The 12,384-nt window shown below is 31.2% G+C and overlaps 1 protein-coding gene across 2 annotated transcripts in view; it reads left to right on the top strand.

Annotated features, from left to right (window-relative positions):
• Positions 1–200: 200 nt before the first annotated feature.
• LOC106474596 (protein disulfide-isomerase-like) overlaps positions 201–12,384 on the top strand; it is a 24,710-nt gene continuing 12,526 nt past the window's right edge. For both annotated transcript variants that reach the window (XM_013935283.2, XM_013935284.2), the window contains exons 1-6: positions 201–414; positions 2,382–2,579; positions 5,234–5,505; positions 8,611–8,715; positions 9,464–9,589; positions 10,847–11,047. In XM_013935283.2, coding sequence (XP_013790737.1) covers positions 264–414; positions 2,382–2,579; positions 5,234–5,505; positions 8,611–8,715; positions 9,464–9,589; positions 10,847–11,047 — 1,053 coding nt within the window. In that variant the 5' untranslated portion in view covers positions 201–263. The remainder of the gene's footprint in view (positions 415–2,381; positions 2,580–5,233; positions 5,506–8,610; positions 8,716–9,463; positions 9,590–10,846; positions 11,048–12,384) is intronic.

Genomic DNA, 12,384 nt, shown 5'->3' with positions numbered 1-12,384 from the left:
ATTTAACATTGCACGCGCCCGGTCTTTATCTTACACATACTTTAACATAACTCCACGTCACTGATCTGTGTATATATATCAGTGCAACACGTCAACCTCAACATTGAACTTCCTGTTCACGTGACCAATACTCGACCAATCCGTTTCCAACACGATGTTACTTTCTTTTTAACGCATGCGCTAAGATGCATTTATTCTAGTGCCACGTGTGTCATCTTCCTCTTATACTTTAGTAGTGAACGGAAAGTAGTCTGTTTGAGAAGATGTGGTTTCGTACTTTTGGCTTGTTGTTTCTTTGTGTTGTAATTGCCGCTGGCGAAGATGATATTAAAAAAGAAGAAAATGTATTAGTGTTAAATAAGGACAATTTTGAGAAAGTTCTGAAAGATAATAAATACATACTCGTCGAATTCTGTAAGTATATATATGTATATGTCTTTCAAATTTCATAACGCCAAACTGAAGTAACGTACAACGTTGGTAAAGTATAGATTAGTTAGCGAAGATTTAGAATAAGATGTCTGATGCTACACTTAGTGTTACACTTTAGTTTTTAATTTTTCAATGTGTTGGTGCTGTTCAAGCTTCTGTTAGATTAAATTTTGTTTAGAGTTAATAGTTTTTAGTTTTGTTTTGGGAGATATTATTTTTAATAATAATCTTGTTGAATATTTACTCGGATAAAACGAATGTAATTTAAGATCCTATGTGTTTTTCAAGGAAAACTGTTGAAGCTATATTTAAAGCAGAATTGAATTGAATTGTTGGTATTTCTTGTGACTATTGATAGCAGTTCAGTAATTATTAACTAAATGCTTACAGAATACTGAGGTGTCTAGTGTTTTTGTCTTTTGTTCATTTTAATGTATACATATAGTAACAGACCATTTGTCCCTTCAAAGCTGTCCATCACATGTTCATAAAAACTTGAAGAGTTCAGAAACTGTACTTCCTCCCAAGTTAGAATATTTATCAGGTTCTAGGTGATATTCCTGATCTTGAAATCTTTTAAAAAGTAATAAATGTATAGCAAATAATTAGATTAGAAATTTTATATACAGTCGTATCTTGGCTGTATTACAGATCATTAATATAATGGAAGCAAAGAAATGGAGTCTTTGGAAAGCTCCGACTGAAAATAGTGTTGTGCTATTCTGTGGATATATTGATACAATCTTCTGCTCCAGTAATATTTTATCTTGGTGCTAGTATAGAGAAGACAAGTTCTACTTTAGTATTGCATTTGTATACATTGTATTCAGCCATTTTATATGAAAACACAAAATGGTTGTTATCCATGTTCTTCAAACTTGTTTTGTTTCTGTAGTAAAACAAAGTACAAATGTACAGAATGCCTAACAACCAGGAAGCATTGTTATCTGTAGCCAGATGTTTTAATCTTAGTGTATAGCTTTGTTACTTGAGTTTGTATGACTTATAATCCTTTACTTTAGTCATCAGTAACTTTGACCAAAGCAAACTGCTAAATTATATCCAGAAAATGACCCCAATACTCCAAGTACTTTCTGAAGGTGGACTTTCCTTCCTCAGGGGTAATGAACAATCTTTTAGGTAACACTACTTTGTCCATTTTTGTCTTAAAATGTTAGTATTTCATGCTGTGCGAGTAGCTGGGCATTCAGTAAGCAATAAAATGTGCGTATCAAAACCCCTGTGAAAAATTAATTTCACTAGTTTTATTGATAGTGAAACCTTTAGATGAGGGGGGGGGATAATACCCATGTATTTATATTGGGTGAAGAATTGATTAGGGTATAATCCTAAGATATACTGGCAAACGATTGTTGCCGCTTAAAGGTATATAAGCATGCTTACTGAAATATACTTGTAAGTATAGACTATTTGATTAAAGTGTTCAGAGACGTTTAATTTGTAAGTTGCCTTATAATTCTGTAAGATTCTTCATCTGACTGAACTTGGTGTGATGTGGAAAGCAATAAAAGTTTAGTTCTAAATCCTATTGTTAAACAACTATATGTACTAATACTACTCCCCAGACATCCACTATTAAGTTTAGCTATTACTTAACAACCAAAAAATAATTTTTTTAATAAATTTGTGCTTCAAAGTGATTTGGTAACTTAGAAAATCATAATTCAGTGATTTTGTTTTATATCAATGAATTGTTGTTATACTAAGTTGTGATAAAATGTAAAACTGATTTACGTGGTATTGATAATCTCTCTAGATTAAATTGCTGTTGACAACAGTCATGTTCCACGTTAAGAGAATGGCTTAGAATCTTATCATTGATAGAACAGTTTTGTTTTTGAGTGAAAATGACTTGTTTCATTTTGAGTTTAGTATGAGCAGTGACAAAATTAAATTTGGGTTCTTTTGAAACCACTATTTTCTATAAGATGCCCCATGGTGTGGACACTGCAAAGCATTGGCTCCTGAATATGCAAAAGCTGCAACTCAGTTGGCTGATGAAAAATCTGATATCAAACTGGCCAAAGTCGATGCTACAGAGGAGACAGAGTTAGCTGAGAAACATGGTGTTCGAGGTTACCCCACCCTGAAGTTCTTTAGAGATTCTGAACCAGTGGATTACTCAGGTAATTACATAATTAGTTTATTAAGAGAGTGATTCTGAACCAGTGGATTACTCGGGTAGATTACGTTATTAGTTTATTAAGAGAGTGATTCTGAACCAGTGGATTACTCGGGTAGATTACGTTATTAGTTTATTAAGAGAGTGATTCTGAACCAGTGGATTACTCGGGTAGATTACGTTATTAGTTTATTAAGAGAGTGATTCTGAACCAGTGGATTACTCGGGTAGATTACGTTATTAAACAAAACTTGTAGCCATTTTATGAGCTACTATGCTGTGGCTAATAATTTAGGTCCATGAACTTGCTGGGACTTGCATACTTGTTGCTTGTCATGATATATGTTGTGACAAGCAAAAATACCCGTCCCCAGTGATGGGAAAAGTTTAAATTAATCTATCAATTTAAATTATTTCTCGGACTTTAAAAATCTTAATTGTGTTGCACTCTTGATTTCAATCTGAGCCAAAGATCTGAGCGACCTGTACTGCCCACTACAAAAAGTAATTGCTAAGAGCCTCACAACAATAACATATGGTAAAACTATTTTTATTCTTTAAGTTGCATCATATCTTGAAATGTGAATGATAGTGTGATTTAATTCCTAACATTTTACTATAGAATATCCTGGTTGCAAGATAAAATTTTGGCATCAACATTATTCATGCTTGTTCTCCAGATGATTTCAAAAATGAATGCTGAGATTTGTCTGTGTGCATAGCCCTTCACATGGGAGACAGAGGAATGTTTGGACAGATTCCACGGTTTGCGATATATATGAAACTCCCGTGATGTTAACCTTCGGGTCCACTGGTGTTATATTAATCTCTAGTAGTTGGCTGAAAGATTATATTAATTGTATATTAATAAATAAAACATCTTTATGTTGGCTCTTACACACGTGTAAGATTTTAGAAAAATTATTTTTATATAAAAATACCCGAAGTAGGGATAGTGGTGACAATCGATGAAGTAATCTTCACGTGGTAATCCTATTAAAGATCAGTTACTTTCTAACAGCTACAAAAATTAGTGTGAACTATGATATTAAAGTATTGTGTGCATGTAAATATATACAGATGGAAATTGTAATAGTTGTGATTATCGGTTAAATTTTATAAAATGTGTAATTTTGAGTGTATAACTTTTGGTTTGAACATGGTATAGAACTACTAAGATTACATAGGCAAAACTGCAGTTGTTTGATTTGTGGTCTATGTTAATGAAAAATGTACTTTAATAGTAGACTTTAATCTTGGACTTTGTAAACATGTTTGTTTCTTTTAAAGGTCAAAATTAATGCTGAATGTAACTAGAGCTAGGCGATAAACTTGATGGATCAAAATGTTGATTAATTAGCCTGACAATTAATCAGTTATTGCCCAGGTCAAATTGTGATTATTTTTGATGTTACTCACTGAGATTGTTTTAAATTTCTTTGATTTTTCTTTTTAGTAGGTAATGTTGTTGACTTCAAGTTTTAAAGGGAAAAGTATATATTTAATGAGTAAATGGAAGAGGTGAGTTCCATAAATGTAACTTGGGTATAACTTAATAAAAGAAAAAAGTGTGATCTTCCATTTGTTAAAATCTTTAATGTGAGACGAAACAACTATACAGAATCATAATTAGGGCTGGGCTGATTAACTGTACAATCATAATTAGAGCTGGGCTGATTAACTGTACAATCATAATTAGAGCTGGGCTGACTAACTGTACAATCATAATTAGAGCTGGGCTGATTAACTTGACTAACTGTAAGAATTGACTTTGTGGATTAGTGTAATGTAAAATAATGAATTTAGTTGAAGTTACAATTATATAAGTTTTGTTAAAAAAAATCAGCTAATCTAGATTTTTTTTCAGGTTATTACTGGTTTTGATTAATATAAGTTTGAACGTAATTTGTGTTACAACTCTTCAAAATATCAACTGATCAAAATTAATGTCTTTATTTATTTCTACTACCCATATCTCTTGTGAGAATAATCGAGCAGACGATTGTAATCAGTGTATTTGATATTTAATTGATTCTCGCATCCTATTGATTGTCCAGTTCTCATCATAACTTAAAATCTTCAACATCAAAAAAAAAAGGTTACACTCCTGTATAGGTCAAGGAAAAATAATGGTTATGAAGTAACCTTGATTGTTTTAGCCAAGATTACATTTTAAATTAGAATATTTAACAAATATGTTTATAGGCTTTTACACTTTTAGTTAGGTTTGTAAATAAAAATGACTTGATCTGTTTTAGAAACATGGATGTATTTTCATTTTCTTTTTAGTTTATTTAAATAGGAATAACACTTAAATTGTTTTTGTAACTTTCATTTTAGTCGTCCTGCTGTTGGTCATTGATTGTGGATACTAACTTTTTTTACTTATGTTTTCTATACTTTTGATTCTCAGTTTAATATTTCATTGGAATTTCAAATTATTTGAAGCTGTTTTTGAGGAATTGGCACAGTCAAAATGTTCATGTAATTGAAACGGTAAGCCAAAGTTTAACAGTAGTTAAAAGTCAGAACATTCTTTGTCATCTTGTTGGCTCGAAATGTCTTGTTCTAATAAGCTTTTAGTGAATTCTGATACTTACATGACAGAAGTAAATTAAGAAATTTAGGTTGTTGAAACCAGAATCCTTGTATGAACAGGTGGTCGTAGTGCTGATGAAATCATTCTTTGGTTGAAGAAGAAAACTGGACCACCTGCTCTTACACTTAAGACAGTTGAAGAAACTAAGCAGTTCAAGGAAGGATCGGAGGTTGTTATCATAGGTTTCTATAAAGACCTGGAAAGTAAAGAAGCCAAAATCTTCCTGGAAGCTGCTGCAGTAACTGACGATTATCCATTTGCCATCACCTCACAAGATGAAATATATAAAGAATTAGATGTCCAGAAAGATGGCATTGTTCTCTTTAAGAAGGTAGTTTTTTTTTTTGGTTTTACTATCCTTTAGCTAAAACATTAGGTAATGGTATTAAAAAAACAAGCTAAATTTAGTGTGCCCCTTCCCCCCTCTTCCTACATTTCTTTAAAACTTTGGGATAATAGTTTTGGGTGTGAAAAAGCTTGATATCCTTAACACAACAATTTTAGGGGGTGGGGGCTTGGAGGAATATACCAATGGATTATCAACCGTAAGCATCTTAGTAACTTGTTTCATCACTGACTTGTGCATCTGCCCACTGTAGAAATGATTTTATGATGTATTTTTTGTTCTAAACTCCGGAGTGTTAACTACAAGATGTCATGTTCTTAGATAAATTGTCTTTATTCATCTGTCAGGTGAGAATTGGTCACCATTTCTATTGTCATTGTCCATCCACTCAGTTCTTTCAATGTAACGAGAAATCTTCTGACGGAGGGGAGGAAGTACCGGGACCAGATATAAAATATTAGTACTAGGATACTTAATCCAGTATTGTTTTGTATCTTTTAATGTTTATGCTTAATCAAATTGATATTAAGAGGTTACTTTGAACTGGCTGGTTCACTTGTAAGATATTGTTTTGAAACCAGTAATATCCAAACACCTTGGAAATGCACAAACTCCTTAAAGTACATTGATGTATGATTGGAAAGGTAGGCTTGAGATTAGAGATTTAACTTGTATCATGGTGTGATACACTATTTTTGTCTGTGTCACGAAGGTCATAGTGGGGTTTCTGTGGCTCGTAGATTCTCGGTGTTTGAAAATTCTACTTTTGTTTAAAGTGACAAAAACTTCAGTTATGTGAGCAGTTACATTACGTGCACAAACTTGTTAATAAAAGCTGTATCTCTGCTGAAATCCAGAGCTAGTTAAAGGCAGGTAAGTATTTGACAATCAACCTTGTTTGCTTTTAGTAAACCATATTCACTTCATGCTATCGCACTATTGAAGCTTGAACATAATTACATTCTTATAATCATGAACATTTAGTCATGTATGATTTTAATAAGGCTTAGCTCACTAAGTGGTCACTGCATATACTTGCCCGATTCTTGTGTGAAGTTATGGGAACCTAGTGATTTCTTCCTGTTGTGACGTGTTCAATTCGGGCATAAATGAATTGAATGCGATACAAGGCAGGCAATGAAACTGTTAAAATTAAAAATAAAGTATGTAAAAAGGTAAAGAGTTGAATAACATTAATTCAAGTTGTGTCAACAAATTATTTCTTGAAAGAAAAAGGTATGTTCATAATTTTCAAACTTGGATTTCTGTACTCTGGTTGAGCCGTAGTTAGTGTCAGATAGATAAAATATAAACTTTTACCTTAAAATTCATGTAGGAGGTTCTAGAGGTCATGGAAATTAAATATGAAGGTTGTAAGATCAAAAGTTGTATTTATTTATTTTTACCTTGAAAATTACCTAGCACTAAGACAAGTCATATTAGCTTCATAACCTCACAAACAAATGTTTAGTAAAGAATACTTTATTACAAAAAATCTGATTTTTGTGCCCAACAAACTTGTGATGTATACTAAAAGCTTGCCAGAACTTGTGAAGATATGCTTATTAAATTCATAATTATAGTAAACATTGTTATGTATAGTTTGGATTGGTGAAAAAATGCCAGCACTGTCTTTGTGGAATTAATGGATTTGTTGGTTAATCAATTAGCAAATACCACTAATTACTAGGCTCTAATTTCAGATAAAGGGATAACAATAACACTGGCTTCATTTTGTTCTGTTCGTAGAGATGGCTGTGGATGTAGATTGCCTGATTCTTCAGACAATTATAATATTTTGGTTATACGTCTGTAGAGGCTCATTTGGCTTAACTAGTGTAATTATCATGGTGTTAAAAATAGAGATCACATTGAAGCTTAAGTTTTCCATTAGACAATAATCTTGCAGCAACCAATATGCTTCATATAATGTTGCAACAGATTTTCCATCAACTGTGTGCATGGACAAGATACTTCTGTGCTATTGGTTGGATATACACAATTTCAGTTATCTTCCCTTTAGGTATATGTAGTGATTTTGTGAATAGCCTTCTTTATAAAAGGTTGTGATAGGATTGTTCCATTTAATAGTTAGGAACTTATCATGAACTGAATATGTAAGTTCTAAACTTGGATTTGCTGAAAATAATTTATGTAGGTTGGTTGTTGAATCTCCTTATGATAATTTGCGTGGGTTGGCGGTTGAATCTCCTTATGATAATTTGCGTGGGTTGGCGGTTGAATCTCCTTATGATAATTTGCGTGGGTTGGCGGTTGAATCTCCTTATGATAATTTGCGTGGGTTGGCGGTTGAATCTCCTTATGATAATTTGCCAAATGTTTTCACAGCTTCCAGTTTGGCTTACAAATAGTTGGATGGAGATGATGATTGAATATGTATGAATTAAAGAAAAAAATTGACACGCGCGCGCACGCGAGAAAATAGTTGAAAATCATTTTTCATCTGAGAGAGAGAGAGAGTTGAATAAGTCTTGCGATAAGTTCTACTTGTACCACAATCTCATCTTTCCTGCTTTAGGACACTGTATAAAAATACATAATTCTTAGAATTCTTTATATTTGTTCATGTAGTAAGTCAGAAACTCTGAAGGATATTTGATTTGAGAAAGAAATTGGCTATTTTTGATAAGTCACTTAGACAACAGTTGACAAAAGATAAAAAGAATTAAGCTACAAAAATTAAATTTTTAGATAATGAATAATGAGAAATCCATTGATAGATCTTCGAAGTTATGACTTATCATAATGATTAAATGTGTGATAATTTAAAAATAATGGTAACCAAGTTCACTAATTATACTCAGCTTAAAAAACAAAAAAACAAAATTCAGTAATGAAGTTTGAGACTTGTCAATAAATGTAGCTGTATAAGTTAATAAATCTGTTTTTTTGGAAAGTTTTTCTGTGTAGGTTCAATACCATTATTTCAAGTGTAAAAAAAAATGTTTTGTGAAAATTGCCATTAAACCTAAATATGTCTTGTTTAAAAAAAGTGAATGAACTTTTTTGTATTTTTTAATATTGACTTGTATTGTTAGTTTTATATCAGCTCTATTCAATTTGTTTCAGTTTGATGAGGGGAAAAATGTCTACGAAGGTGACCTGACTGTCGATAATGTAAAGAAGTTTGTAAAGGCCAATAGTCTTCCACTTGTTGTTGAATTTAACCACGAGGTTTGTCTTTAATACTGCTCAGTAAATTAGTTAATAACTGGATCCGTTAGTCTTCTCCCTGTTGATAAAATATTTTGATAATTGTGTTATGGAAGTTTAATTGTAAAAAGATTTTTTTCTTAATCTTTGTTAAATATTTATGAAGTTTTCTTTGTAAAGTTGTGAACAAATATTGTTATGTGAAATATGTTGTACTTAGATAAATTGACGAAAACTAAATGATGTAAGAAAATGCAAGAAGATGGATAGCTTAGCTTAGATTTAAAACATTCTTCGCACAGGACATGAATAAAATATGTGATGTTTTCTAGTAAACGACCTTTCTTTTCAAAGGTGAATAATGAAATAATTTACTTTGTACATTTTAAAACTAAATAATGATAGGGCAATTTTATAGTTTTTTTTTTTGTGCTTTTGAGTTCCAGCTGAAATTCCTGTTCACTGTATATTAGAATGAATGATGAGTTAATTGTTACTTAGGTCTCTGTTCTACAAATATTTTGTTCTTAATTAAAAAACAAAGTAATAACATCATTTAAATTATATAACCTATGCTCATTACAGATAATTAAACTTGATGTTTTATAAATGTTTAGGAGCCATGAACTGTTTCTATTTCTAAATGTTTTGTAAAACATTTTTAAATAATAACTTTGTTTTAAATGAACACATGATAACCTTAGCTCTCCTGTCTGTAAAATAGGTATGAAAAGAAGTATATTTACTTTCTTTTTGTTTTTTAACCTAGAGTGCTCAGAAGATCTTTGGAGGTGAAATCAAATCTCACAACTTGCTTTTCATTAGCAAGACTGCTTCCGATTATGAAAAAATATTAGAAGATTTTCGAAGTGTTGCTAAAGAATTTAAAAGCAAGGTATGTCAGCATCAACTGTGAGAAATCTTTGTATTCTCAGGAATTATCAAAAATAGTTGTTAATATTTTAATTTCTTTTTGTGTAAGAAGGTCAATCATATAAATTGGTGTAAATTAACTAGTTTTCCAGCTGGTATTGAGCAGGGTAGGAGGTATGGAATCCCATTTTCTTAATAATTAGCAATGCATTTAATTTTTATTCTCATAGATTTTTTTTCTCCAAAATCAAACTCAAATTCTTATTATTATCATTATTCTATATCTAAAATGTTTAGGAACAAAATAATACTAGCAGCTTGGAAGACTGCCCATTCCCTTTCTAATAAATTTTAGTTGAATAGTGACTTCCAAAGTTTTGTTTATCTCATCCCTAAAAATTAACTATGAAAATTTGTTTAAATATTAAGTTATCAAAAAATGAATGTTGATTTTTTTCAGATGAAAAGCACTTAACATTTTTGCAACTTTTGGAAAAATACCTTCCAACACAAAGTCATTGAATATTAAAACTGTTTTTATGGAAAGATTACTGAAAAACGTAGAATAACTTTACTGCAGTATCATTTTAAAGAAGTTTGGGGAATCATTTTGTTATATTTAATCATACATTTCATAATAGCATAATGGCCTTCTATGTTCTATATCTTAAAAAAAACAAAATCCTGAAAATTAGTACACAGTTCAAATACCACTGGGTGATGTATAATATTTAAATGTTCTCGCTTTGATGTTGTTTGAAACTCAAAATTGAGTTTTTATTTTTATTGCAATAAAGATAATCTGAAACATAGATATTCGATAATGATAGAAGTGGTAAATTTGTAAAATTTTACAGGTGTTTTTTACCTTTTCATCATCTAAGTTGCTTTGTGAGTTTATAAACATTCATTTTATTTATTAAAAAAAGATTCCTGATTCTTTAATATTTGTAAAAATGTTTTATTTATTTTTCCCATGATTCATCATACCTCCTAACAGAATTTTTGGTGTTTTAAAAGGAACAGACAAATGTAATGCATCAACAACAATGTTCAGTGTATTGTTGTTATTTACTGTTGGCTAGGGATATGAGATTGTTTCTGTGGAGGCTTAGTGTCTGCACTACAGAATTTTGTTTTATAACAGAATAAATCTATTTTGTAATTAACCATCAGTGAATCTGCAGTTTGGTTTGGGTTCGCGGAGAATATTAGATGGGGTTAACTAAGGAGTATTATGTTTATGTATAAACTTTCAAGACTGAATAATTTCTTGCAGGTCCTGTTTGTTACGATTGACACTGATGAAGAGGATCATGAACGAATCATGGAGTTTTTTGGCTTGAAGAAGGAAGATACTCCAGATATGAGGCTTATTGTCTTGGAGGAAGAAATGAATAAATTTAAACCAGAAACAACCAAAATTACTGTGGAAAACATTCGTAACTTTGTACAGGGGGTTTTGGATGGAAAGATTAAGGTAAAGTATACTACTTGCAGAGATGTATTATCTAGTTATGTAAAATTGATTATTTAAATTAAATTAGTTTTGAGGGTTTACAGTTTTCGCTGGTAATTTCAAAACCTGGACTCGTGACCATTGATTTCATTCTAAATATAACATTGAGCAAAATGACGTATCTGAAAAATGGGTTGGACGTAAAAGTTACAATAATTATCTTTTATTTTTTTTATTTTATTTTATTTTTTTTGTCGTTGTTAACCCTATCACCATGGGTATCCTTTAGTGCTTGACACAAGGTTTTAGTGTCTTACATTCAAAATATTATTAAACTACTTTTTGTTTGTTATACCAATTAGTATAACATAAAATTGCAGCTAATAATCCATATTTTAATAGTATACAAGTTTTAAGAAAATCCCGAATTCCCCTAATGTGACACGCGTGACACATTTTCTCTACTCTGTAATCAAACAAAACTGAGGGCTATAAAAATTATGGTTTGTCTAAGCAATGACAATTTTATAGCGAGTAATTTACATTTAAGTTTGAAGTTACTGGAGGGGTGGTGGATAAAATAGAGAAGAGGATATACCAAATAGAAAATTGGACCCCTCTTGCCACACCTACCTGTCACATCCTCTCTTTCAGGATTTGTTAATTTGTGATAGTTAGGGGAAATTGTCTGGTTTTTGCATGTTATTAGTCTATGTTCTTTGGTGCATTATTTAATGAAATACTACCATTAGTTACAGAAGATGTGCATGTGTGCTCATGTTACCATATCCAAGAATATAAAACTGGACTGTGTTTTATATATACATTTTGAAATACTAAATTACGATATCAATACCATTGAATTCCAAAATAATTTATCAAGCTTAGTAACTATGGTGTATTTGGGTCTCAAAAACATGTGAAATTTTGAGCTCACTAATGTCTTACCTTACCTTACTGCTTGGATAAGAAAGTTTGCCACCAAAGTACTTTGCAGAGGCTGAGGAAACCACTAGGGGACATTCAGAGTTTTTAATTTGTTATACATACATCATTGAGTGAAGTGGGTGTATGTGGATGTTTTTAAAAATTTAAAACCATAGTTGATTCAATAAATTTAATAATATCTCAAAACAAATAGAAAAGATAGGAGGTTCTCACTTTATATTCTTGTTTGTCAATATTGGTAATTCACGAGATACTGCAGATTTTGTATTTGGACATCACAAACATCTATTTTGAACCAATTCTGCATTCAACACACACACACACACACACACACACACACACACACACACACACACACACACACACACACACACACACACACGACACTAATTAGTTAGTTTTAGTTTTTT

The sequence above is a fragment of the Limulus polyphemus genome, unplaced genomic scaffold (genome assembly GCF_000517525.1).
Source record: "Limulus polyphemus unplaced genomic scaffold, Limulus_polyphemus-2.1.2 Scaffold7414, whole genome shotgun sequence".
Classification (NCBI taxonomy): Eukaryota; Metazoa; Arthropoda; class Merostomata; order Xiphosura; family Limulidae; genus Limulus; species Limulus polyphemus.
Note: the sequence above shows the minus strand (reverse complement) of the source record. Positions and strands in the feature narration are given on the sequence as shown.